This window comes from Phoenix dactylifera, chromosome 1, assembly GCF_051530095.1.
Source record: "Phoenix dactylifera cultivar Ajwa chromosome 1, Ajwa_hap1_PhDact_Kaust_v1.1, whole genome shotgun sequence".
Taxonomy (NCBI): Eukaryota; Viridiplantae; Streptophyta; class Magnoliopsida; order Arecales; family Arecaceae; genus Phoenix; species Phoenix dactylifera.
Genome location: NC_143190.1, coordinates 44,028,688 through 44,056,256, shown reverse-complemented (window position 1 = coordinate 44,056,256; position 27,569 = coordinate 44,028,688). Strand labels below are relative to the sequence as shown.

Sequence of the window (27,569 nt, the reverse complement as noted above, 5' to 3'; positions counted from 1 at the left end):
AAATCGAAGCAAATACGTTAGAGAAGGGTCCATATGATTTTTACCAATTAATGCCCTTTGTACGTAACACGTGGTGGTGCAAATAGACGTAATATGCACGCAATATGCACGTAATATGCGCTCATAGTCCATGTCCGAGGGCAGGTTTGGTGATTGGTTTCGGGCCAGATGCGACGCGTACAGCTTACGCAAGGGTTTGGTGGAGAGATTTGTTGATACAATCTGTCACGTCGGATGGAAATCGTTCGACATTTGGACCACCTTCTTGACGCAGCACCAGTTCGCCTCACGGAGGTACCAGCCCATGGGGTGGGCCCGAACCCCGTGCGTCGTCGGGACCCTGCCTTCCTGTAGAGGGACGCGGTCGTGGGCATTTGCTCACCGAAAAAGACTCCAGTGCCGGTTTTAATGACTCGCCGCCGGGGAACGCCGGCGCTGACGCCCTCAGCCGGCCTTCCTAATCCTTCATCTCATATTATTTTATAATAACGTCCTAATCAATGGAGACGGGAATGACAAAATCCAGGTGGCAACAAAATTTCAGTTGAATAAAATATTAAAAAAATATATCAGAAATTAAAGAAATTTTGAAATTTAGGACAGATGTTAAAATCCCAGTTAATAAGAATTATAAGTTATAGTTTAGTCAACGAAAAGACCGGTTATTAAATATATCTAAGATAAAATTATATTGATATTTCAGTTTATTTCAATATTGATATAGTAAAAAATTGAGATTATCTACTATTTGGGGTGCTAAAAGGGATATCATAAAAAAGAATTACTTTCATACGCTATATCAACTGGTCTGACCTGATATTAATTTATGTCAATTGAGATAATAAAGTTTTGACTGACGTATACTCTCCTCTAGCGAGATTCCAACTGCGATAAAAACCTTTCACCCCTCTTTTTGACTCTAATAACGTTCCACCACGACAGTTTCAACCACCAAGATAAATATAAGCCATATCAAAAACAAACTCTACTAAGCTCTGCATGAAATAATTTTACATCCAAACCCATGTAATGTTGTTTAATTCAAAACGCAATATAAAGGAACATCAACTAGATAGATACTTTTCAGTTTTCTGAGCTAACACCAACGTACCAAATCCAATACATCCCTCTCTAAGAACCCCAGAGAGAGAGAGAGAGAGAGAGAGAGAGAGAGAGAGAGAGAGGACTGGGCGAGAAGGGGGTTTTATTTATATTTGCTAACCGGAGGTGAACATAACCGCATTTGAGAGGAAGAAGTGGGCGGGGAGGAGGGTTTCCTAACCGGAGGTGTACATAACCGCGCCACCGTCCTTGGGCTAATCATCAGGAACCTTGTACAAGTCGGCGGTGATCTCCGATAGCCACAGGCCGGGGAAGAGCGACTGCCGAAAGAACAACCGCCATTTTAAATAATAATAAATTAATAATATAATAAAGTATTTTCTATATAAAAATAATAATAAAACGAATTGAGAAATTTTCAAAAAAAAAAACCACTTACATCCAACTGCTTCTGTACGATCCTAGGTCTCTTCTTTGGCCGCCGGCGAGGCCTGGATCCCGTCACGGCGTAGATGTCCTCCTCGATCTCCTCCGGCGTGAGCGCGACCGAGAGCTTAGGCCGCTCTCTCTTCCCCGCGCTCTCCGATCTCAGCCGGACCGTCCTCTCCCGACCACCTCTCTCCGCTGCTGCCGCCGCCGGAGCAGTGCTAGAGCTTGGTTGCCGCCCTCCGGTCCCGATCGGGCCCTTGCATGCCGCCCTCCTCGTTCTTAGATTCCACGGTCTCTCTGCCTCCGCCGCAGACGACGAGGGTTCCGGTTCCGGTGCCAACCCCGCCTCCATCTCCCTAGCCGGCGCCGGCGCCGGCGCCTGCACCGGCACGGGCACGGGCACGTCCCCCTCCGCCTTTCGTCCCAAGAGAGGCGGCAACGCCCCGATCTTTATCCAGTCCGCCGCCTCGCGGAGATGGCCCATCAGTTTCGCCCTCAGCTCCTCCAGCCCTCCGTCGTCGCTGCCGCCATCGCCGTCCTCCGAGTCCTCCACCGGCACCCGGATCCGCGCTCCGTCTGGAAGAGCTCTTCGTTCGCTGGCCGCAGCCGGAAGCGAAGGCCTCCGATCGCCCTCGATGATCTCACCCTTGCGGTTGACGTTGGCGCAGCGGAGCATCCGCTGGTTGCCCCATCTCTTCAAGATCGGGAAGGAGAAATTGTCGAGGGGGTTGGAAGACTGGGGCTTCTCGCGCTCGCCCGCCGCCGTCGCCATGGAATCTAGTGGCCCCTACACCGCGGGAATACCATGCACCGGCCAACCTGGAAGTGTCCGGATCCGGCCTTCTAGAGGTGAGAGATCGAAGACGAGAAGCAGACGAGGTTGAGAAAACCGCCGGTGGGCGAAAGAGAACGAAAGAACGGGGAAGAGAACATAAGCGGAGAGCTCTAACGTCCTGTTTCTTGAGGACGGGGAGGGGCATTTTAGAGAATCTATAAAATAATGGACCCTCGTGCTAGAGAAGTCGGGGACCTAGACGTAGACCCCAAATGAAACCCAGGCCTTTCCCTAGCCTTGTCGTCCTGGCGTTGCAGCGTAACGTGCATGGGCTATTTTTTGGGGGTTTGTTTTCGTGTTTATTTAGGTTTGACTAGAGAATGATATGCCGTACATCGTGGGCCAGCACCGTAAGCCATCCGAATGTTGAGCGCGCCGGTGTGGCGCTTTGGTCCTCGGCTTCCCTCGCCCCGGTTTGAAAGGACAGCTCCTATCACGTGCTGCTCGTGTGACATGGCAATGGAACATGGCTATATCACATTATGATGAGCCTTCACCCCCGAGAAGGTTGCTCCGGGTACTTTGCCCGCAAAGGACCGTGCAAAGCTGGATAGCCGCTACGTGATTTATTTTGAAAAAAATAGACTACATTTATCTCAAAAACAGAAAGTAATGCTGTCCGCAGCCCCCAACTACATTTTATTTTCAGATTTTATTGAATATATACTATTGCCATCTAAGGAAAGAAAAAAACACACACAGAAAGCAATGTGTTATATGACCTTTAAAGGTCTCTTGCCATTGGCCATTTAAGTATGAAAATCTTGATTAGACATCTTGTTACTTTATTCTATTATTTTTTTATTTATTTTTTTCTCGTGCCGCCCACTCGAGTTAACAATATTAATTGTGATTCTATTCCTTAATCTTTGAACCATCAAATCCCTTATCTTGAGTTGAGTTACTATGGGGTTGTAACTGCGATGATAGAAATCCTCATAGGAGTGTAGAGTTTCTACCATTGCGACATGATTATGGAAGCTTTATCTTATAACAAATTGTTGGTTGAGTATTTTGTCAGAGGTTGGGGTTCAAGAATAAAGAGGCTTCTGGGATATCAAAAATATCTTTGAGAAGAAGAGTTGGTTTATCCAGACTGCTACTTTGAGAATCTTCAGGAGGTGCAATTTTAAAACTTTTGGGCTTTTCCATCTTCACATTCTCCTCTCTGCATTCTTGAGAAGGTGTCAAGGAGAATCTTATTGCTCCAACTCGCTAGAGGATAGCCCTTGTGCTGTAATTTCTATTGGACGTTAGAAAGGAAGTGCAAGTTCTTTAGTCTTAGAATTAGAAGACGAATCTCTTGCCTATGTTGCAAGTAAAGGTTGTGGGCCTCGGGGATATGAGTCACAACCATCGATTTTTCAGATAGGTGATATGATAGATATTTAAGGATGCAAAAGTTTTTGGAATGAATAACATGCAATGTGAAAATCTTGGTTCAGGTTGCTCCAATATCACACAGTGGTCACGGGTTGGAACCATACATCTTATGATCGAATTCAAATCTATTTTATCAGTTTGAAATATTATTATGCCTTACTGTCAACCTATAACTACAGTTTTTTATCAATATTGGAACCAGTGATGGCAGGCTGACCATATAACTCATATTTTTCAAAATCAAAGCATGCATTTAAGCTTGAAGAATCTTATGTAGACTTACAATGGAATATTTGAACATACTTATCTCTTCCTCGTTGAAATTCTGATGGGGGAAGAGCCGGTCACTTGAGGATCTAAGCCCGTTCTTACTTTGGAGTGCTGCTGAACATTCTAAACAAGGCCTTTGAATTTTTAGCCACAATCCAATCGATAGTCGCAATCGTCTTCTGACTCCATATAACAATACAAAGAATGAGCATGAGCTATACTCCTATTCAAGTGCATGTCACGTCCAGAAATTATTTCCAATTTCCTATGTATTTCAATTAATTCCAGTTAAACCATCATTTCTGGAGGAAGACTCTTCTATAGTGATCAAGTAGATTTATGATGTCGGGTGCTAGGGAGTTACCCATCCCATACTTAGGGACATCTAGAAGCTAGTGGCAGGTTGTTGTTCGATTGAGCTTGCCCATGCATTTCGAAAGGCGAATAGGGCTGCAAACTAGGTCACCTCCTTTGCTGCTCACAATTCGGGAGAGGTTTTTTGGACTGAATCTGACTCTGCCATCTTATCTATATGTCGTCTTTTTTTTTTGATGCTGAGGATAGTGTTCATGCTAGGTTGACATAGACTACTGTTACATATTAGAAGATGAAGGAGAGAGAGAGAGAGCGAGAAAAAATTACCTTAAGCCCAGCTGTAACAAACTTCTACTAGCGAAAAAAACTTACAGCTATAACAAAAAAAAAATACAGCTAAGATAAAAAAATCTATTTACCAATCATTGCCCTCCCCATAATAACCGTCTTCTCAGCAAAGTATTTCCCCCGGTCAACGCCCTCAGGGAGAGAAGAAATTTGACAATCGCCTCACCGGCGGTTCCCCGATCCCCCGCCCTTCAAATATCTAGTCCGTTGTTTTATTGAACACCAATACACCATGTACAAATCCAGCATAGGTCTCCAGATCGGGCACCCGGAACGGCTAGATTAATGGAGATTTAACGTAATCATGCGGCTACAATTGACAATGATCGCTAGGGCCCACGGGAAACGTAAGCTCATCAAATCCGTTGGCCTACAGCAAAAAGGGACGGCAAAGCGGGACAAAACGAAAAGGAATCGGATGGAAGAAATGCCTTGGTAGGAAAAACGGACGGACGATCTACTCCCTTGTAGCAACTTAAATGCACGATGTATTCAAAGCGTATCTTGAGTCCAATTCCAGGTTCCAACGTTATATTTAGTCACACCTTCCTCTCTCTCGTCGGCTTCGATTTCTTTCCCTCCCTCCTTCCGTTCTTCCCCTTCTCTTCTTCGTCTTTCCCTGCGACGAAGCCAAGAAAGACCCGGAGGAATCTCTCGATCCATCTCGGATGGTAATGGCAGCGGCGGCGGCGGAGGAGATCCACCAGAGGCCTGACGAGCCCGCGGCAGCGAAGCTGGAGTCTCCATCTCCGTCTCCTTCTCGCAGTCTCTCCCAATCCCGCCTCCATAATTTCTCCTTCCCGACCCTCAGCTGGGGGAACCAGCGGCTCCTCCGGTGCATGAAGCTTCCCGCCGGAGCCAATGGCGAGATTGCCGGGTCGCTGGCGATCGCGAACCGGGAAGAGCCGCGGGTGATGAGGAAGCGGTCCTCTCCCCTTTCGTCTTCGCCCGAGATGGAGGGATCGAAGCGGAATCCACCTCGGATCCAGGACCCCAAGGACAGGGAGGCGGGAGGGGGAGAGAAGACGGAGGAGTCCTCTCCGGCGGCGGCGAGGCCTTGGAATCTGAGGTCGCGGAGGGGGGCCTGCGTCGCTTCGGTGGAGATCGGACGAGGACGGAACAATTTCTCTTCTTCTTGCTCGCCTTCTCCCGTGCAGCTGGAGAGGAGTGGCCTGGTGAAATCGCTCGGACCGAGATCAGAGGTTTTGGAGAAGGGTGAGAGGCAGAAGTTCTCGATTTCGCTCACTCGTGAGGAGGTTGAAGAGGATTTCCTCGTGATGAAGGGGAAGAAGCCCCCTCGGAGGCCCAAAAAGAGGGCCAAGATCGTGCAGAAGCAACTTGATGTAAGAGGATTTCTTGGAAAAAGAGTCTTTTTCCTCTTCTTTTATCTCTTGTTGATTGATCCCAATGTTATGAATCCTTAAATTTATCTTCTTTGTGATCTTTTCCGCAGTCAATTTTCCCTGGCTTGTGGTTGTCCGAGATAACACCAGACTTATACAAAGTTGATGCTTAAGGTGATCATCTCTGCTTATTTTGGTTATTTCTTTGATTTTTCTTCCTTTTATGTCGGTAGGAATTTTAACTGAAAAATAAATAAAAGGCTTTTTTTTTTGCATTTGCAGAGCTAAGAGGGCAATATTGCTTAATGGCGAGTTTTTATTGCAAGAGAGTTCTCAGGGATTGCAGATGCTGACTATACATGTAATCTTAACATATCATTGAGTATTGATATGCAAATTGTGAAATTGAATAAAAATGCCTAATGCTTTTTGGTTTTGTTGAATTTTCATTTAGCCTCCAAGATCGTGTTTCTTGCATCATTGTCTATCACCTGTATTCTTTTGATCTCTATTTCTTGAATTTTTAGAAACTTTTATGTCAAAATAAACCTAACTTCTGGCCTACCTGTATAGAGAGAAAAGTAAATTTAGAGCCACTTGGGAGGGAAAATGGCTTTAAAAGTTTAAGCCTATCTGCAGGCAAAGTGGTTTTGAAAATAAATTTAAATTGCTATGTTGATGGATTTGTCTTGATTCAGAATAAACGGTGGAAAGAACTTCCTGAAGGAAATCTCCAGTAGTAGGACGTGGTTATGGTCTGCCTCTTTCCTATCTATAGAGATTTGCGCAGTTGACGGATGCTCCAGAAATCTAGTTGGTTAGCTCCATATGGATGTCTGTAGTATCTATTGTTCTAGGAAGAAATTATTTTAATATGAGTTTCTTGCTTGTCCGTTATCATGTTTGTTAAAAAATGAAGCTGGTTAGTATTGCAAAAATGATGGTTTATTGACCATTACTGCATATGAAGTTATATGAGAGCTTCATTTGATATAGCTTTATGAGCTAATGATATTGCTCCAGAAGAACCTGGTAAGTAGAGAATGAAGCAACGGTGTTTTTACTTTTGCATTCTTTCTCTTGATGCAAGTTTTATTTGTTAGTCTTCGCTCAAAATTACCATGCATAAATTGCTTTTATATGAGTTTAAAAAAATATACATTGCTATGCATGTATTTACCATTTTAGGTCTTGTAATATTTAAAATTTAAGTATTCTTATATATATATATATATATATATATATATATATATATATATATATATGTTTGTATATATTGAATCAAGTATTCGTCAGTTTTTTGTCATAAAGTTGCAGCTTTTGCATTTCTTTGACGTAAAATTCGAAAGTTATTTGTTCTTTTTTTCATACTGATGCTCTAATTTTTGAGAGCATCAAAGTGGTTTCTACAGTTAGGTTCTGGTGCATAATGGTACCAAATCAGTTTTTAGCAATTCACGGAACTTGTTAGACCTGCTTTGCACATTGCATAATGTTAGTTTGTTAATTTTCATGCCTGTACTTTGTTTTCTACTTTGAAGTGGCAATGCACTTGAACTCAGAGGGTTGTATTTCATAATTTTTATGCATATGTATATGCAAGTCAAGCATAGTATCAGCTTTTGATATTGTTGATTTTAATGTTTGTGAAATACGTGCATCTCTTGCAGAGTGTATTGAATTTTTTTCCAATTGTCAGTCCATGATACTAAAGTTTACCTTTTAAGTCTGCTCTTCAGGAGTTTCTCTAGGAAGAGTTCATACCTGTAAATTCTTATCTTTTTGCTATTCAGTTGCCACAGCTCACCTTATCATTCTTGATTTTAGTGTAATATATTGCAAATCAGTACTGCTATCTTCCAACAGTTGTATTATTATTTTTTGAGTGCCTTCTTTTAGTATAATAGCAGGTAATTTTTCCTCTTTGATGTGAGCGCATCTTGATTCATGAGATCTGTACTGATGACTTTATATAGTTTACAAGTAAAAGCTTTTCAAGAAGTTTGCCAACCAGGTTGTTGCTTGTCCCATGATGTAGTAGTCTAGTAAGATGTGGAACATTTACAAGATTAATTCTTAGTTCTAGTGGGTTAGTATTCAATTCTTCTGATGAATAATAGCATTAGAGTATGGTAAACATATTTGAATTTGGACCATCCACCTTAGTTGCTACCAAAAGATTGGGAGAATTAACTCTGTGTTCAAGGGATACATCTTAGTTGTTCTCAGGTCTAGCAACACTATTTGAGTCCTGGAAGCTCCTCAAGATGTTTTTCCTTCATTGTGAGGCTTTGTGTCTGAGGGTTCTGCAAAAAAAGAGAGGAGATACGTGCCAGTATCGCATAACATGCATTCTACCATCGGGACACATTGGTGAATGGTGCCTAGATAGGAAGTAGTGCAACAAAATGATGGGAATTGTCAACCATAAATGTCACCAAATATTGCAAGTCATTGAGGACTGTAATAAATGTATGTCAATAAAATAATGTTATCAACGCTCATTTGTTGTTGGCTATGTTACTTTTTGATTTTAGGTATAGGTAACTGTTAGAAGTTTACTAGAGCGAAGGATAGAGATAATCTGGATGATTACATAAGGTGAACTTTGGCATTGTAACAGGTAATGATGTACTATTTTCAGTTAATTGCACCAATGCCTACTGACTGGCCAATCCACCAATGGCTCACTTGGGTTACATTTAACAAGTGGCAACAAGCTTAATGTTGATTCAGCTGCATGTTTGTACTTTCTTGTGCTCATATTGAATTTTGATCAACTAACATATTATAACTGGAAGTACTTCTAATGTCTGCATTGTGAGAAAATCTCTTTAGTAATTTAGTTTGCTCGTTAACTATAGACATATAGATTTTGTTTTTCCATTTATTACACTTTATTCATTGACCTAGAGGATCTTCTATTTTATCTTTTCCCTCTTGACCAATTTTTCAAAACCTATAGGATATTTGTGCCTTCTGTTTGAATGAAATGCATGAAATGGTCCACAAACAATTACTAGCAAGCAGGCACATTTCATTTGGATAGAAAATCCCTTACATCTAGATATAAACTGAAATAATGAAATATCATTCAAGTAAAAAGTAAATATGTAACTTAAATTTGCAATCACATCCAGAAAAAAATTGAAATGATATAGGGTTTGAAAAGCCAAGAAAAGTTTTTTGTCTCTTCTAATAAGCATACTTTCTTGATATGCATTGACATGTTAAAATTATGAAACTCATCATCGATTACTCAAAGTCCCTCCACACGTCTTAGATGTCTTGGTAAGAAATTCATCTTATCCATTAAATTTTACTACCGATTGTTCTCCATTTTACGAAAAAAAAGTAAACTAAATAAGTTATATTTGACCATATTATTTTCGTCCAAGGTTTGAAACTCTGTTTTTTGTTTTGATTTCAAACTTTGAGGTGGAGTTTCAGTTTTGGCAATTCAACTGTTTCAAAAATTATGCTCCAAGTGTCAGAATTTTAAACAATCAAGAAAAATTCAAAAAATGAAAAAAAAAAAGGAAAATAAAAAAGAAAAGAAATGTCATTACATAAAATTTGAACTATAGTTATTATATAGGTTCTTTGTTTCTGTAGTTTTGATAATTTTAGGCTGAAATTAATTTTGAACATAAGTGAAAGGAATTTGCACTATGAATGTATGTGTCTGTGTAATTTACTTCTTGAGTTTCAACTGTTCTGAACTTCATTATATTTCATTTTTAGTAGAACTCACGAATATATTGAATTTGGGTGTTTTGTTATTATTTTTGTGGCTGAATGGCTATTTAGTTAAATGCATGTAATTGTACATAAAAATATCTTTTTGAAAAATTTCCTATATATACTAATTCACATTAGTCTTTTGAAAGTATTGTACAAGGCTTTTCTTAGAGGCTTTCGCTTGTCAAGATTTAAAATTTGTTACTCTATCCCATTTTTTAGCTCAAGAAAAATAAAAAAAAACCATCGAGAATTAACAATATATGCCTTATGTACTTAAACAAATAAAGAAATGAACCCAATATAATCATAAATACCAAAATAGATGTAAAAATCCATGCATGGCTAGCTTTAGTCAGTTTTGGCCGAAATAAGTTGGAGATACTACAGGTGGACTAAAACTAGCCAGTTTTAGCTGAAATTGACTGAAATTGCCAAAATTGACCAAGTAAAAGTCGGTTTGGTTGATTCTTGGCCGAAACTGACCTGTTTTGGATGAAATGATCAGTTTGGCCAAAGCATAGAATCTTGGTTTCACATATGAATAAAATTACTGTAACTTTCTTGTGCATCCAAGAACAATCTCTACAAAACTGTTAAACAATATGATAGTTGTTGGGAACTGTCAATTCATTACTTCTAATTAGGCCACACACTTATAAATCATAATTCTAAAAGCTGACATGATATTTTTCAGAGTAATGCAAAGACACATTTTGTGTCGAGATACACAATTGCATCAATGTTAGAACAACTTGACACATATATAGGGAAACTGCATTATTGTCTTCTTATTTTTCTTGCAAATAATATATGATAATTACTAAAAATCATTGTTCATGACACATGAAATCTGTGCACTTAAAATATTCATCGTTCAATGTATACAATTTTACAATGCCGTGGCCAATGCCTTTGTCTATTTCTTATGTTTCAAGTTAATCCTTTCTTTGATGACCTGGAGTGATGTACCTAGAAGCAGTTTTGCTGGAAAAGAAGTATGTTCAAATACTTTTAAGAAACAAGGAAGCTTGTGTGTCTGTCTCTCATCTATTTGTGAATCTTTGAAAAATTACAGTTCCAATTATCTGTGCTCCTCTCATAGTGGAAACAGCGCAATGAAATAAAAAAAGGTCTCCTGAGATTGATCACCCCTGTAACAAGTTGCAAACTCCTGGTGTTTCTGTAACCATAATCACATATTTCCAAGTAACAAAAAGGGTCTCAACTTTGGTGGGATGCTGTTTATATGAACCAAAGCAGGAAGATATGAAATGCAGTGAACTTGTTCTGAAGTAAACCAGAAGTAAAGCTATGATTGCTCACATGTTTGTGCTTGTAGAATGAACTGGTTCATGATGAAAGTGAAGCCCCAATCAGCTGTATGTGGTGAACCTCTGGTATAAGCAATTAAAGCCAACTTTCTAATGTTCCCCTGGATTGACATATCTGTGCAAACCGTATTATCATTGAAATCCTATGATGTATCATACCATGAAATTCTATTCAATATATTCTGCAATTTTTTCATGATAAAATATCATACAAGTTTGCTATTCAGAGGTTTTTACTTTGCTTATCTTCCAAGTTCTGCTTTGTGACGAATCCATCTCTAGTGAAGGAGAATGAAAATTAAGCAAGCATGGTGCCAATATATGATTCTGTGACAATAGATGCTAAGTGCAGGTGCAAGGGTGAATAGTTAATTGTTTGGAATTGCAAAGAACTAGTATACAACAACCCCTTTGCCCTTAACTGGTCTTAGCCTGATCTTGCTGGTGGCCTTTGAATTTCTTGCATAGACTGAGCAAGGCCGAGAGGTCGACCATTTGCATGCTTTTCTGTAGGGGACAAGGTAAAGATGGAGAAAAGTTGTAAACTGAGGCTTCTGACAAATTAAGTTTTACGCCTGGCTCAAGGTTATCAGCATGAGCCTCCTTTTTGTGGTCTAGAAATCAATAGATTGTGAAGAAATTGATTCCAGAACAAAATGGGCACACTTATCAAAGATTGTTGTGAGCCAGGTTTGAAGCTCCATGTATCTGTTTTTTGGTCCAGGTTATGCAAGAAACCATTAAAGCTCCTAGAACCTTAGCCATCTGATCAAACACATTAGCTTGAATGTGTTAGCTCATTATCTTGTCTCTACCAATGCAATTAATTCTTTTATATAATTGCTAGAATTTCATGTCCTTCCTCTTTTTGCGGGGTCATATATCACCTGCGTTCCAGAATAGCACCTTCATGCATTAAACTTTGGTTTCCTGTTCATGAAACTTTTTTTTTCTGCTCACCCAACATGCTTAGACCGAATCACATTATTTTTATTTTGTTGCTTCAAAGGCCATTGACATTGTTCTCATTCAGGGTTGGCTCCGAACCACAAACTAGGTTTACCTTGTTACCATTTCCAGTTATGTGTCAAGTTCCAAACCTGGAACCTCTATTTATTTTTATCCTAGTGATCTGGCTTATTACATTTGAAATTGATTTCCCTTTCCTTGATTTTTAGTACTCTAATTCACATAGCCGGACTTGGAATGGTTAAAGTCTCAAGGGCAATTGCCGACTTGCAAACCATTTTTACTCTGCCTTCAAAAGTATTCACTCAGTAATCAGTATATGGATGAACATACCACTCATTCTTTTGTTGGACCCATGCTTGGTGCTGCTTTTAGCTTGTTTATGTGGATAATTAAAGATTAGACACACTGCATTCCTTGTCCTTAGCCCCCACCTCTCTCTCTCTCTCTCTGCGAGTATGAAAAATAGAGGCCAATAGATTGGGTATATTGATAATTGTCTCAGTACATTTATCAGAAAATAAGGAACTCTGGAAACGTAAAGAGGAGAGATGTGGCTTTCTGATTGTTTGGAGTTGGGGAGCTGGGTAATTTCTCAGCCATTTCTTTTGCATGTTAGGTAGTGTGGTCAAGCTGAGATAGCAGTATAGCACTACTGTTCTGTCATCAACTAACAATCTGAATTGCAGCATAAGGTGTCCCAATCTGCTCTTTTGATCTCAAAATCAGCAAGTGGAGCAAAGTAGAGGATGTGGGAATCAGTATGCAACAAATTAATTTGCTAATACTTGGTGTTTAACTGGACTTGTTTGTTCATCTCCACACCTGTTTTACGTTCAGTTCTGACTCATGTGAGTCTTTGCAGGTGAAACCAAATAGTTGAATTGATCAGCCATCAGCAGTCAACTTTATATTTCCCCTCACATGCATCATATATGTCCAAAATTATTAGCTTCCATTTCAATGGGAAGGCTTTGTAGGCGAACTTTGTAGTTGCGGCATGTGATCCGAAGGCTTTCTGCACAAAACTTTATCACGATCCGAAAATGAGAGCATATTTATTAATTTAGATACATAACCAAAAAAATCTTTATTTAAACAAGGAATCAAAACCATCCATATCTTCTTTCATGTTCATTGCATGTCTCCAAGATTATTTGTTCTATCTATGTATGCATTCATGTGCATTGTGCCTGCCTGGCATTAGTAAATATTACATATATGATGCAAATGTTAGCTAGATATTTGCAACTCGGGCTAATCTTTCTCACCAAGAATTAGGTGTTCATATGTATTTTGTGATGCTAATGGATGAAGTTGTTTATAAATTTGGGGAGCTCACTTGACTAGGAAACCAAAACCTGGACATGCTCCTCTTTTTTTGGCTTTTCTTTTTCTTTTTTTTAAAAAAAGATAAGGAACATTCTAAGCTCTAAATAGAAGATCGGGTCTGATTTTGTAATACGAAAGCTAACTCAAGCTTTATCAACTAGAGAAATCCCTATTCACCATAGAACATCCATAGCCCAATTTATATTCCGTAATTACAGTGATAGAATTATTGGTCATGCTCAAAATAGGAGACAAATAGTATGTGGTATTAATTTTATAAATATCAAGCTTAATCAGAGAGCTCATTTTTGTATAGTTATGTGTACGTGAAATATTTATTTTGTCATGCGGTGCATGGTATTGGTATATAAATATTAGTACGTTACGTTACACTGGAGGTGGGTGGTTATTATCTTCTAACCATAATTGGCGCCCCATATCATTTTGCTTCACGGTCGCTGATGCCGTCTGCTTCAGCAGGTTACGGCGATCCATCGACCGTGGGATCAGAATCCGGCGGCTCCAATGATCCGGTCCGCATCGTCGCAGAAGAGCCACACTCGTCATTGAGGGCATTTCAGTCATTTTCTTTTTAATTTTTATTCCCGTAATACCCCTGCCTCCCCTGGCCCTTTAACGGACGTATATTAGGCAACGCCGATGACCTCGAATGAACCCAATCAACCCAATTCGGAAAGGGCCCGATTCCGTTGGTACGTGTCCGTCCCCCAATCCCTCTCTCGTCTCCGAAACTTCCGTGCCCTGATTTTTCTCCAATTTTTCTGTTGTAATACTACTTCTATGACCGCTAGTTTGGTGTTGTTGGCTTTGATTTCTCCTTGCTGATCCATCGATCTGTGGTGTGATATAGATCTTGTTCTTTCTCTGATTTGTTTTGCCGCCTGAAATTTTTTGGGCGAAGTGTCTTAAAAAAGTAAAAAAAAATCTTGTAAGATGACGAATTTATGTTTTACTGATTAAAGGCACCCTTTTGTCCCGGCTTTTGCTGCCCAAAGTTTTGGGGCTTTTTGGTTAATGGGAAGTGTTTTTACTTCCGTTGTTGTTTCTGAAGTTTATTTTCAATGTAGCAATCGTTGATTCTGAAGTTTATTTGCTTGAAACTCTGTTTTTTTTTTTTTTCTTTTCTTGATGTTGTTTTAACGGAGAATTATCTTACTTTTCTTCCTGCCTATCAGAAATTACTGTTGTTCCGATGGATCTCAGTTTAGAACCCTATGATAGTAAATCCTATCGAAGTATGTGACTATTTCTGGCCGGGCCCTGATTTTTTTTTTTACTTTTATCCCCGCTGGACTTTATCTTGGGTGTCTATGTCAATCTGTTCTTTGTCTTAGGGTTTAGTAGGATGGTGGATCTGGTGGATTATTCTGCTCAACAGTATGTCCTGATGGTGAGCTTTGGTTGGTATAGTGAGCTTGTCTTTTCCAGAGTCTTTTAGGCTGAATTCCTTGGTAAAACCCTTTTTTGGCAATGTACTACACGGGGTCCGGTTCATTATTTCCATCAAAAGGGAAAAGGTTGGAACAGAAAGATAGTGATGGTATTGACTGAATCATATTGGGTTTCATGAGTTGGGAGTGTTGTCACCCATGTCTGATTTTGGTTTCATCTTCTTCTTCTTCCTTTTATTTTTCCATTCTTCTTAACACTTCTTTGCAGAAAGTAATTTATCTTGTGGGGTTTTGTGTGCCTTACATGTGCTTACCCTGTTGATCAGATATTGAAAACTGTAGTTCCTTGACAAGAAATCAAAGAACTAGGTGAATTGTCATTTTGTTTTAATTGGTTTGGATGTTGATGGTTGGTGTTTAATAACTGCTACAAATTTTGGGGTGCCATCTTAACTTCAGTATTAAAGATTATGAGATTTAGAGCGTTTTACCACTGAAATTCCAATAGGTATCCTGTCTGTACATTTAATCAATGTGCTACTTTATTTAACAATACTTCTGCTGCCTTCCCCCCTCTAATTTAGTGGGTGTGAATTGATTTCTGATTAGTAGATCACGAGTTTAAATGATATATGAAACCTATTCTTTTGGAGGGTAGCTATGATGCTTTAACAGTGTGAACCCATACTAAAGATAGTTCCTTTTTCACATCTATAATTTGGGTTATCTTTGTCATCAAAACAATCATGTGATCGTCGAATATGGTGATTAGGCAATCATTTCTTTCTTCTATTTTTTTGTTTATTTTCTTGTATTCTTGTTCTACATAGGAGTTGGCCTTTCGAATCCGTATGGTTATATGCATACCACCTTGCTCAAAGGTGAAAATCATCTGTATATAATGATAATTTTTTAGACTCATTCAAGATGGTAGTTTCGCATCTGCATGATGGCAATTACCTGGATTATGCTTAGCATCATTGGGTGCTTTTAAAATCATTCTTCTCCACTTAAAAGCTTGCAAATTGTCATCAACAACTCTTAAGACTTTTGAGTCCAGATATACTTACTATGCAACAAAAATGACTTTGAGGACAAAGACATCAAATTGACTACATTGTCTCACTGCTGCATGGCTAAAACTCTCTGATTCTTCTGCAAAATGATAATTTTTCATGTTAAATATCCAGTATTCAGAGTCAAAGAGTGTCAAGCTTGAATTGCAGAATTATTATGTTTCTACATTAGCTTTGGTATACTCCTTTTCTCTTTTCTATGATATTTAGGCAAATTATGCACTTTTACTTTTCAGCTAGCTACCAAAAATGGACTCAAGCAGGCGTCAAGGTGGAATCCAGCAATTATTGGCTGCAGAGCAAGAAGCTCAACACATTGTAAATGCTGCTAGGAATGGTAATTACTCTGAAATATTATGTTACTAGCGTATAACCCACGGCAAGTGTAGGGTATAGTTTTTTCTCCTTTTTCTAACTGTTCTTGAAATGCAATATGGAATAAAATACAGAGTGGATAATAGAATATAATACATTAATGAATAGAATAGATAATAGAATAGAATAAAATAGATATAAAAGCTCTGCTTATTATCCTAAATAAAGAATTGTATTAATGACATCATTGCTACGGGCTTCCACATGGCGAATTGAGAGGGCAGCACAAGCTGAGCCTCCATTATATATATATATATATATATATATATATATATATATATATATATATATATATATATATATATATATATAGACTATTGTCCCTAAAATAGCAATTTTTTTTCATCTTACTATTTTATGACTCATAATCATATCTTGTTAAAGAAATATTTGCTACTTGACAATTTTAAATAGACTTTCCAAGTACTTAAGTACTGTTTAATAGATGAAAATAGGAGGATTTATAATCCCGATCCATGCAGTTTATTTTCGGCATCATATACATCTTTAGCACATTCGTCATAGTTAGCAGCTCCATATCAAGGAGGACGATTTATAATACCAATCCATATGGTTTATTTTTGGCATTATATGCATAGTTAGCACATTCGTCATAGTTAGCAACTCTATATCAAGGTCATCATCAATATCATCTTTAATATATATATATATATATATATATATATATATATATATATATATATATATATTGCATTTTGGTGCACCATTAGACAATGGAGACTTGGTGTTCAGCTTAATTATGTTGTAAATCTTTTAAGTAAAGGTGTTCACAGACGCCCTGTTATGTAGCCCTAATGTTATTACTCATACTCTGCTAAATCATTTGCCTTGCATATTTACTAGAATGGTCCAGCAGGGGAAGCAGGTGGCTCACATGCTTTGCATACAGAAGAATGTGTTTATGTTATGATATTCATTCTATTTCATAACAGAAGTCATAAACAAATTTTTCAACAAACAGAAATATAACTTCTTAACTAAGTCCACAATGTCAGATAGAGTTGCATATGATTGGAGATATTGTGTCCATGGTTTTAGAACCTAACATAAATAGAGTTATATAAGAGCTTGTGACTTAATGAAATAGTTTTGTGATATAATAGGTAGCAGATACATAAACACTCACTAATGAAGAGAAACTTGTATGTGCAAATATATAGATACTATGCGTTCTACACTAGATTGATCTTGGAGATTGTCATTAGAATGAAAGATGGTGGCTTGCAAGAATTTGCAAATTGTATGCTCCATATGCAATATATGTTCAATCTTTTCTTTTAACTTTTTATTGGATGTTGAATCACTTGTCATAATAGTCGAGTTTCTTTTGAGTTGTGAACAAGAGAAGTATGTATGCGTGTGCTGGCTTGATCTGGCTTCCTGTAAATGATTCCTATAGATTACACTTTGTTGCAACAACAAAGGCTAATGGACTCTGTTTTAATCTTTTGGTTAATGAATATGTGCAAACCTTCTTACCTTGCAAACTGGATCGAGCTGTGGATATTTATTCAGGATTTTCATTGGGTAAAGAATATAACGCAAAAGCTATAAATCATTTGTTGCTTAAGAAGGCACTATTAAAATCTGTTACTTCTTTCAGGCAGGGCTGAAACAGTGGTCTACTAAAGAGCTCATTATTTGGAGGATTGAAATTATTAGCCTCGTAATAAGTCAGTCTGGCAGGGAGCATTTACAGATTAGCTACAGGTCCATCAGTAATTTGAAACAAAGTACATACCGATACAACTGGCCCTTTTGTTTTGGTGGTGAATGGTCTGATGTTTCTGGTTTGCACCTATGTTAGTTTACAATCTTAACACATATAGGGGCCTGATCAGAAGCATTTTGCTGATAAGGGTCAAGTTTTGTGCATAGAGAGGACAGTTACATAACATTGACTTGACTATGAGTAATTCTTGGTGCTCTTTTTTATTTTCTCTGTTAAGAGCTAAATAGTGGTATACAGAGAACAAAAGCTCCATAACATGTTAGAGGGATGTGACTCATTCTCATTACTCCCATTTTATGCTATAATCAACGCATTTTAAAGTTTGTATGCTATTCAAAAGAGTTTTGTCCTGTTTTCTTCACGAACACTACCAACATCTTGATATGGATATGAAGCTTGAAAAATCATTATTGGGATGCCATGGATTGGATCTACTTGTTGATAGTGTGTTCTCCTCATCATCACATGTAATAACACAACTCGTCTCAATACTTGAGATGCTATGTTGGTTGATGACTTGATTTTTCATTGTAGATGATATGAAAAAAAATAATGATTAAAAGGTTTTGTGGATTGTCGGCTTTAATTTTCTGGCTTAATAGATTATGGGGGTACATGCAGTCTAACACAGTGGAATATATGGGGTGCTCGTACTTCATTTCAATTCATTGCTTTTCAATGAATTTCAAATGATTGATGCATCCTAAAGTTTGTCATCTTGAAGAGTATGGAATGGCTATGGTGACTAGATGCAGTGTGTACAAGAAGTCTTCTTCTCTGCAAGTTTGTGCACCAAACATTGCTGGTTTTTTCTTTTTGTTTTTTTTTAATCATGTTCATTTTTAACAACATGGTCTAATGTATTCTTTAACATTCAAATATTGGTAGGAGGCATTCTAATGGAGTGTTATCTAACATAGAGTTATTTTCAAGTAAACTTCGCTGGTTGTTGTGGCTCAAACACAACTGCATGTCCTATAACTAAAGCACAATCTGAAATGAGGTGATTGCTGTCCATTTTCCTGTAACTTTTGGGTGAGATACGTCTTGCATAATGGGGTGATGAGTTGTTCTCCATTTTATGCTGTAGAGTTTTCTGTTTTATTTTTTTTTCATTTTACTTTTCTTGTTGGTTTCTAATAGTATCTCGTAATAGATAAACTGGTTTGGGATGTGAGATATACTATCCTCTTCATTGTTTCAGACCGTTTCATGAATCACTGATCCATGTGGTCATGCCTCCATATTGCATGTAAAGAATATAGTCATCTCATGCATAAACCTAGGCACTATTCCATGTCGGTTGAGACACATAGATATTTGGATTTCCACCAGGATGAGAAGTCCAACAGTCAGCAAGTATGGTCGACATGGTAAATATCTAGGCATTCTTTGGAGCTTGAGTTATGTTTCTGAGTATTTAAAAATGCTAGTAAAATGGACGCGTGCATGTGCATGTTAGATCTGAAAACTGTTTTAATATTAAACAATAAATGCATGAAAACCCATCAAAATAAAACTAATCACTTGGTATATTAACACAAGACTTGATCTTACTGGTTCTACAAAAGAAATGAGCAATGCAACATTTATAGTGACATGCTAAGTGTATCAGGAAAGTAATATAAATATCTTACAATTATCTCTCTCCTGAAACAGTATGGTAGCTTCGAAGCTTGATGCTGTTTCTAGAGATGGATAACAGATTGACATTGAACTTATCAATATAGATAAATCGAAATTATAATGAGCATGCCCAAACATAAAACAATGACTACCTATTAGACCAAACCCATAATTTTGAAACAACATGTTGCACATGATGTCATCACATTTGGTCATTGTGTGCTCTTCCTCTTGAGCTAGTGCATCAAGCTACGTGGTTGCATGTTCTTTTATTTGAGTCACATCACATGCATCATATATGTGGTATAAGTCATGCGGGTTATTTCTGTTTTTTTTCTTTCTAATGGTCCATAAGGCATGTGGAAAAGAGCTATATTTATTCCCAAGAAAAATGTATTTCTTGTATTTCTTAGGAAAAAAAGGTACAAAGAGGGGCCACTTTAGTGGACTTTGGCATGCTTTGCATGCTGTTGCAGTTCTTTTGACTTTACTCTTAGTCACTATTAGTTTTACAGTGTTTGCCTATATATTCTGTTCTTAGAAAGCTTCAAAGCATATGCATTCTGGAACTTAACAAAAGCTGTAGTTGATTTGTCCATTTGTGCACCAAAAAGATCCAACTCGAAAAGAGTGGGTAATGCTGTAGTTGATTCTTGCTGAAATGCATATTGGCTCCATTTGCTTTTTTAGGTAAATTATTTGCTGCAATTGCCTTTATCCACTGTTTTATCCCCTAAGAATTACTCAATGTATGGAATTCCTGGTATTTGAGAATATAAATGATTGCCTTTATCCACTGGTTCGTTAGTGCTTTACTAGGTTATTTCTGAAGTTCCTATGGCCGAGCTATCTCATTTTAGGTGATTTCTTTCTTGCAATTCCCTTGATTGACCATTTCATTTGTTTCTTGCTTTTCTTCCATGCTTTGTTTATTTCTGTATATCATAGTCGTCTGATACCTTTTGTAAATTTTCTATACTTGACACAAAGCTCCCTCATTCTAATGATTTTCCAATGGTAGTTATGTAATTTGATCTCCATATTTGGTTATCTATCGTTTAGGTAGCTGTTTAAAATTCATGCCAGTGAACCTGCTCTCTCTCTCTCTCTCTGACCTTTTTGTTATAGAATTATATATTTCATTCAGGCTTATGAGTATACAGGAATCATTGATGCCTTGCATTCCATTAGTGTCTAAAGAAGGCATGCTATTGCACGAGACTCCCGCCACTGTGGAGTCTAGGAAGAGTTAGCAGCATGGTCGGCGGAACTATCCCGAACCTTCCGGTTTGGGGCGTACCAAGCCGTATCGATGGCAAATCGGGATGATTTTGACAACCAAAACAAGAAATCGGCGATAGAGGGGGAGAATGAGAAGAAAAGAGAGAAAAACACACACACACACACAGAGAGAGAGAGAGAGAGAGAGAGAGAGAGAGAGAGAGAGAGAGAGAGAGAGAGAGAGAGAAGGGGGGGAGGGAGAGGAAGGAAGAGAGAGGGAGGTGGAGGCCGGCCGGCGGAGGGTCGGGGAGGCACCGCATGGAGGAGGGGCTCCGTCTCCGGTTCTCCTATTTTGTTCGAAACAAGGGTCCTGGAGGGGGCCTCTTTTTATTTTTGCTATTTTTAAGTGAAAGTCGGCAAACTCTTGCCGACTTCACTCAAAAAAAAAATTTCCTTGTTGACTTCACTTAAAAATAAATTAAGTAAAGTCGGCAAGGTGTTTGCTGACTTTCACTTAAAAATTGCAAAAATAAAAGGGTGTCACCTCTGTTCGAAATAGGGGAACTGGAGGCAAAGCTCCTCCGCCTCCTCTTCGCAGCCCACCAGCCCTCTGTCGGCCTCCCTCCCACTCTTCCCCTTTTCTCTCTCTTTTCCTCTCTCTCCCGTTCTCCCTCTCGCCCGCCCCCTCTACTGTGTCGGTACGGGCCTGGCACGAATGGCACGGGGCTGTACCGACCCTGCCGCCAAGTAACCGGTCCGGGCCCCAGTTCCGACAGTAATCCTTGGTCAGAAGTATGCAGTTTTATGTTCGGAGAGGCTGTTACCATGTTTCAAATCCGTAACACTCAATTCCCAATGGAGCAATCTTACCATTGCACCAAGGCCCGACTTCGTTAAAAAAATAATAATAAAAGGATCTGGAGCACATTCATGATAGACATTGTGTTGCACATTGCATTTGTAGAAGTTTATTTTGTTGATCCCTCCCCTGTCCGGTCTTTTTTTTATTATTTTTTAAATTTCTGGCATCACAACATGATGAAAACGGAGCTCTTTGATCTACTTGCTTCCTTGATTGAGAAAGGAACCGATTGTAATATTTTTTGAGCAGCAAAAATGGCCCGGCTAAAGCAGGCTAAAGAAGAGGCTGAAAAGGAGATTGCTGAATATCGTGCCCAAATGGAAGCTGAATTTCAGAGGAAGGTTGCAGAGGTAAATACCAGTCCAACTTTTATGTTGTCTTTGGATTTGTCGGTCCTCTAACTTAGCTTTGTTATTTTCTGAAATCAAACAGAGTAGTGGGGACTCTGGTGCCAATGTTAAGCGCCTCGAACAAGAAACTGATATGAAGATCCAGCACCTGAAGTCACAGGCAGCAAGCATTTCCAATGATGTTGTTTACATGCTTTTGAAGCATGCGACTACTGTTAAAAATTAAGCTGTCACAGATATGGCTGCAGGGTTGCTATGTATGATACCTTGAATATTTTTGAACTATCTTATATTGTTCCTTTTTGTTGTTTGGGAACATCTTATGGGCATTCTGTTTCATGGAATGCTTGTAGTCATAAACCTTGGTTCTATTCTTAAAATAAGTTGCCTATGCAAATCTGAGACTTGTTATGCAGTGCTGATGGCTTGATGCTATGTGTCTGTGTTTATACTCGGCAACATTTTCTGTTTGCTGGTTGTCATAACTTCCTGTTGTTTTAGGTATTTGTCCATTTTTTTTAAGCACATAAATTTGGATACTTGACATGAGGTTGTCATTGGAAGCTCGATTAACAAGCATTGACAATGTTATTGGAAGATAAAAGTCCGATTTTATAATCTTATTAATAACAATACTTGATGACGACACTTTGCAAATTATTTGATGAAAATCCGGCACAAAATGCAGGCAAGGGAAATCCATAATTCAGCATCCTCAGCCAAAAAAAGTGGGAACATTAGCACGATGATGAACACTGCTTCATGATTTTTTACTGTCGTTTTCATTTTGATTTAACTATTGGCATATGACCTTGTGCATATTGTAACTGTTCACGATTATGGAGGCAAACTTGCACATTGAAATTGAGATATGTACAAAATGAAATTGCCATACTTACAGCTCTCCATTTCCACCCAAGGAGAGAGCCCTTCCACCAGCTCGCTGCCTGTCCTCTAAGCAAAACATTGAAGCTGGTGGCGCAGCTAAAGAAGTTGCTTATGAACTGCTGCAGCTTTTGCACCAGGAAATTTTTACTGCTTTATCTAGAAAGCGGGAGAGAGGCTTGTTGTTTGCCTAGGAAATAGGGCAAAGAAGTTCTACAGACCAGTTACAGGGAAATTATCTTGCCAACGGTGGTAACAATGAACAGGGATTTTTTAGCAAGGCACAACAAATGTTTCTATACCTCTAGGCTTGCTCATACACCACAGCAATATATTCTTATTTCCTAATGATATCAGTTCCAGTATCTAATAGAAAAAAAGCATAGAAAAGCTATACGTTTAGCATTCATTAGGCAAACTGTGAAATGCCAATGATCAGAACATTGATGTTATCAGGGTGTCTTTTCATGTCAAAGTACTCATCAGAAACATTATCTTGCCTGGTTGCAATTGGTTTACTGTTATTCCTTAATCAGTTAAATATATGTTCTAGTATGTCTTGGGCATTATTAATTATTGATTAGTAATTTTCACGTCATCTGTGTAAACTGTGTTATCATTTATTGGATGGATAGATACTTTGTTATTGAATCATAGAAATCATCATAAAGATTAGCGCACTCAAAGCTAGAATCAAACTGCATCTGCCCAAACTAACAATGAAAACACCCAGACCTCTCTTAAAACACTTGCTCTCCGAGAGTCACAAATGGAAACTAAATTAGATACTCCATCTAACAGTTATTTATGATCTTTATCAAAAGTATCAATTGTTGGCTGAGTTGCCTCCTTGACTGCTTAACATTCAAGAAAAATTCTTTGGTCTTATCAGGAGGATATCCTTGCACCGCTTTCTCTTTTTTTTCACTTAATTTTACTGATTGCACTCATGCTAGAATGGTATATAGAAAAAAAAAAAAAAAAAGATAAAAAGGTGTAATCTCCAATATGTGCATTGGTTCGTAGTTCCGGTAAGTCTAAACCGAAGACTTTGATTCGAAAAGTAGAGACACGACACTATGGTTAATGTAACAGAAGAGATTATTGGCGGCAAAAAGTTGTAAACGCCAATGTAAATTATGACCAATTCACCCGAAGACGTCATTTCCGATTGATCTAAACATGAAGTGGAATAGTAGATGTATCATGAGTTAAAAATTGTACATAGTACTTGTAAGCGTCGCAAGATTATTTACATGCATGTATTTGCTTTGAAGTGATTTAATAATTTTTTACCAAAAAATTATATACTAATTTTTCCCATTTTTATTTCCATATGGCGAGTGGAATCAGGGCCGGCATTGCATTGGAGGAAGTAGATCAAAATGATGAGGGGCGGAAAAGTTCTTCAGGGTTCCAAGGGGCAAAAAAGGTGGCGGAACTTCGCATAAAGGAGCTTCCAAAAGGGTATCCTCCTCCGCTTCTTCTCGCTGCCGCTTTCTACTTACTAGGGTTTTAGGCGTCTCGCTTGAGCAGAGGACCCGGAAATGGAGGCCTCGACGAGGCCCCTGCGGCTGAGATGCTCGGTCCAGGGCGCCTCGGTGATGAATGGGTCGCGAGGCCCGTCTCCAGGATTTCCGTAGCGGAGATCGAGCCGAACAAGCCCTATGCCGAGTTCTGGATGGGAAATCACGAGTCTGGGCCGCCCTTCGTGGTCCTGCACGAGCCGGAAGGTCCAAACCTCGATCTTGTTGCCTTGAAGTCGTGCATTGCGGAGAACCCTAGCATGCTGGGAGAGAAGGTCGTGGAGAGGTGGGGGAATGATCTTCCCTTCTTGTTCAAGGTAGTTTCTTTCCTTCTCCTCTATCCTAATTTCCAAATTCCTGTGTTTCTTTTTTTATTTTCAATTCATTTTTGTTTCTTTATTCTAGGTTTCTTTGAATTTATTGTGGTCAGTTTGTGATCCAGGTTCTATCGGTAGCCAAGGCATTATCGACACAGGCCCACCCCGACAAGGAATTAGCTACAATGTTGCACAAGACAAGGCCAAACCCTATAAGGATTGTAACCATAAGCCCGAGGTGGCGATTGCTCTTACAGAATTCAAGGCCCTTTGTTGGTTTGTCAGCATTGAGGTGCATTTTGTGTCTATCTTGTTCAATCTACAAACTTCTTGCTTTTAACCCTTAGATCCACACTAGATAATTGTATAAAATCTGCTTTCTTGCTTTCAAATCCCCTTACAAAGGTTCTATTTTTAAGTTTACTCTGCGAACTGTCTCCATGAATTCTTATTAGTACATCATGAATTGTTGGAACTTGAATGGGGTACATATTATGAAAAATGCTGCTTTGGGTATGAATCTTTTTACCCTCTTGCATCTTTAGTTAGGTTCAAAGCAAGCAGCATGAGTAGCCGAGGACTGGACTTAACCATGGAGCAGCCTTGTTGCAGACCACATTCTAGACCTGCAAGTGGTTCAGACATTATTTGGACCTGCTTTCTGACTTAATTTAGGTTTACTGTTGTATTAGGTTCAAGTTGCTAAAAGTTAAAACAAAGTATCCGCGTGATTGAGAATGCATTGTGTTATTGCTGGAGTCTCAAGCTTGCAATGAACTCACCTAAAGCCATGCGCAATCTATGTGCATGTACACAAGTGCTTCAGGCACTTTATTCATGCTCATGCATGCAAACCAAGCACACAGTTCTGGACCTATTTGGCACCACAAACTGTACTTCCCTTTTGCTAGAATATCGGCATCCGGATATTGTATATCTGTACATGTGTGATTGGGAGGATGGATCTAATGCGGAAGCTGAAAATTGGGCAACTGCTTTAGCTATGCACAAGCCGATTTGGCTCATATCACTTCTGTTTGAGATTGGCATTTTGGTTTCACTATCTATCCCTTTTCTATTTTTCTATGTTACAAACAGGTGTTGTTCACATGGCTAGCAACCGGGTCTTTTGTACTGGTCTGTTAATAGATTACTGCACCTTGCCATGTCTGATCTCAGTTGCTTGATATGCTAACTAAACCTGTTCTGTATGTATGGTTGAAGATTATTAGTTTCAAACTGAGCATAATTGATTCTATTCTACAGCTTGAGAGGGGGTATTAGTATGTATGACGAGTAAGTGAAGATGAATGTCCATGAGACTATGACTGATATAATTATGCATCACTAGAGGAATTCACATGTCATTTTACATTGTTATTGTGCCATTAGTTAAGCGTGAGTCAAATAGAATCAATACATTTAAATATACATTGGCAATGACGTAATATCACCTGTTGATTAATGATGGAATTCTTTAAAACTTAATTAGCTGTCCAGCCACCACATACAATAAAGTACTGTCACATGCTCTGAAGCTTAGAGACGTATTGGAATGATGTCTCTTGGTGAATGATATGAGGATTCAGATTGTAGTTGTAGTGCTTTCTTGTTTCCAAGTCAAACTAACATCTCTATTATTTATTTTCATCAGAACATAAACTTTCTTAAGCTGAAGTAAATGAGGTTCAAGTCTGCATCCTAGCGAGCCACACCACTTGGTTCTGTTATCTTTATGCATGCAAATGGGATTAGAGCTGTCCTTTATTTTTCTTTCTTCATCATTATTATCATTTGTTAATTTTGTCATGTTCAGTTCATGTGCGGAGAACTAGTGGGCAAAGAAGTGTGGAGCTTGTTGACGGGGCAAGCTGCTGATGCTGTAGTTCTTCATTCTTCTACTTATCCTTGTTTTCTGTCATCCTGCCCGAAGTGTATCTTTTGAGACCTTTGAGATGGGGGAGATCACAACATAGAATAAAAAAGAAGGAAAAGTGGGAAGCTACTTGTAGAGCAACAATATGACTTCCATGGGATAGCCAGCTTAGCCAGCCAACTAGTGTTGCATCTTGGAAGGCTGAACAAAGTAGTGTTGCATCTTGGAAGGCTGAACAAAGTAGTGTTGCATCTTCAAGGCTAAGCTAAACTATGTGTTGCATCTTGGGAAGCCAGAGTGGCCATCGGCCAGTGAATCTATGGAGGGACTACCAGTTCAAGGAGTTCTCTATATTAATACAAACTACTCTCTGTATTCATCGGTGGTATTGAGCTTTCATATGTACTGGGATGTTGTCACTTGTTCAGCCCTCGATGCAGATCCTTTTTTTATGAAAATACGTGTTAATTTGTCAAGCTTTTATCCTGTTGATTTGCTTGTTCTTTTTTTGATCTTCCACAGGTACTCCAGAGGTACTCCTTAAATCTTTGAGTATGGAATAATGATCCTTTATCCCACAGTGTTATTATTATTCTTAGAATGCCCTACTAAGAGTGCCATCCTCTAAAGAATCAATGAGATAGGGGAGTTCGAGTGTAGAAAGAGCCTATGAATACGAGTTTCCTAGAGATTTGGGGAATTCTAAATGCTTGATTAGTAAGATTGTAGGAGTTTTAACCCAAAGATATATTGGTATTCTAAAAATAATTTCTTCCAAAGAACTGTTTAGTTTAGTTGGGACATTCTAAGAATAAATAAGTGTCAAATATATTTTTATATCTCGCATTAAAAATCCTCTTTTTTTTATTGTAATATATATATGTATGGTCAGATATTTAAGTTCAAGATCGTTTGTATTTTTTTTACTT

The 27,569-nt window shown here is 38.6% G+C and overlaps 4 protein-coding genes across 6 annotated transcripts; 3 read left to right on the top strand and 1 right to left on the bottom strand.

The window, feature by feature from the left end:
* Nucleotides 1-989: 989 nt before the first annotated feature.
* Nucleotides 990-2,399, bottom strand: LOC103713963 (uncharacterized). Its single transcript, XM_008801029.6, has 2 exons — nucleotides 1,502-2,399; nucleotides 990-1,382 (listed from the first exon to the last, which is right to left on the bottom strand). The coding sequence occupies exons 1-2, from the start codon at nucleotides 2,261-2,263 to the stop codon at nucleotides 1,317-1,319; spliced, it is 828 nt and encodes a 275-aa protein (XP_008799251.2). The 5' UTR covers nucleotides 2,264-2,399; the 3' UTR covers nucleotides 990-1,316.
* Nucleotides 2,400-5,143: 2,744 nt separating this feature from the next.
* On the top strand, nucleotides 5,144-11,264 carry LOC103713962 (uncharacterized). Of its 2 annotated transcripts, XR_605132.6 has the most exons (4): nucleotides 5,173-5,985; nucleotides 6,096-6,159; nucleotides 6,268-6,346; nucleotides 10,805-11,264. XR_605132.6 is itself a non-coding variant. In XM_008801028.6 (3 exons), the coding sequence occupies exons 1-2, from the start codon at nucleotides 5,311-5,313 to the stop codon at nucleotides 6,156-6,158; spliced, it is 738 nt and encodes a 245-aa protein (XP_008799250.1). In that variant the 5' UTR covers nucleotides 5,144-5,310; the 3' UTR covers nucleotide 6,159; nucleotides 6,268-6,434. The 2 variants fall into 2 exon arrangements, 1 of the variants encoding a protein (XP_008799250.1); XM_008801028.6 differs by lacking the exon at nucleotides 10,805-11,264 and having other exon boundaries at nucleotides 5,144-5,985; nucleotides 6,268-6,434.
* A 2,715-nt stretch (nucleotides 11,265-13,979) lies between these two features.
* On the top strand, nucleotides 13,980-22,451 carry LOC103713961 (V-type proton ATPase subunit G). Of its 2 annotated transcripts, none has more exons than XM_008801027.5 (4): nucleotides 13,980-14,074; nucleotides 16,086-16,186; nucleotides 21,936-22,036; nucleotides 22,119-22,451. In XM_008801027.5, the coding sequence occupies exons 2-4, from the start codon at nucleotides 16,099-16,101 to the stop codon at nucleotides 22,260-22,262; spliced, it is 333 nt and encodes a 110-aa protein (XP_008799249.1). In that variant the 5' UTR covers nucleotides 13,980-14,074; nucleotides 16,086-16,098; the 3' UTR covers nucleotides 22,263-22,451. The 2 variants fall into 2 exon arrangements, with proteins under 2 accessions (XP_008799249.1, XP_088558598.1); XM_088702472.1 differs by lacking the exon at nucleotides 13,980-14,074 and adding an exon at nucleotides 14,198-14,221.
* A 1,847-nt stretch (nucleotides 22,452-24,298) lies between these two features.
* On the top strand, nucleotides 24,299-27,116 carry LOC103713960 (mannose-6-phosphate isomerase 1-like). Its single transcript, XM_008801024.6, has 3 exons — nucleotides 24,299-24,764; nucleotides 24,890-25,056; nucleotides 26,581-27,116. Exons 1-3 carry the CDS (start codon nucleotides 24,501-24,503, stop codon nucleotides 26,597-26,599), a joined length of 450 nt encoding a protein of 149 aa, XP_008799246.2. The 5' UTR covers nucleotides 24,299-24,500; the 3' UTR covers nucleotides 26,600-27,116.
* The last annotated feature ends 453 nt before the right edge of the window (nucleotides 27,117-27,569 follow it).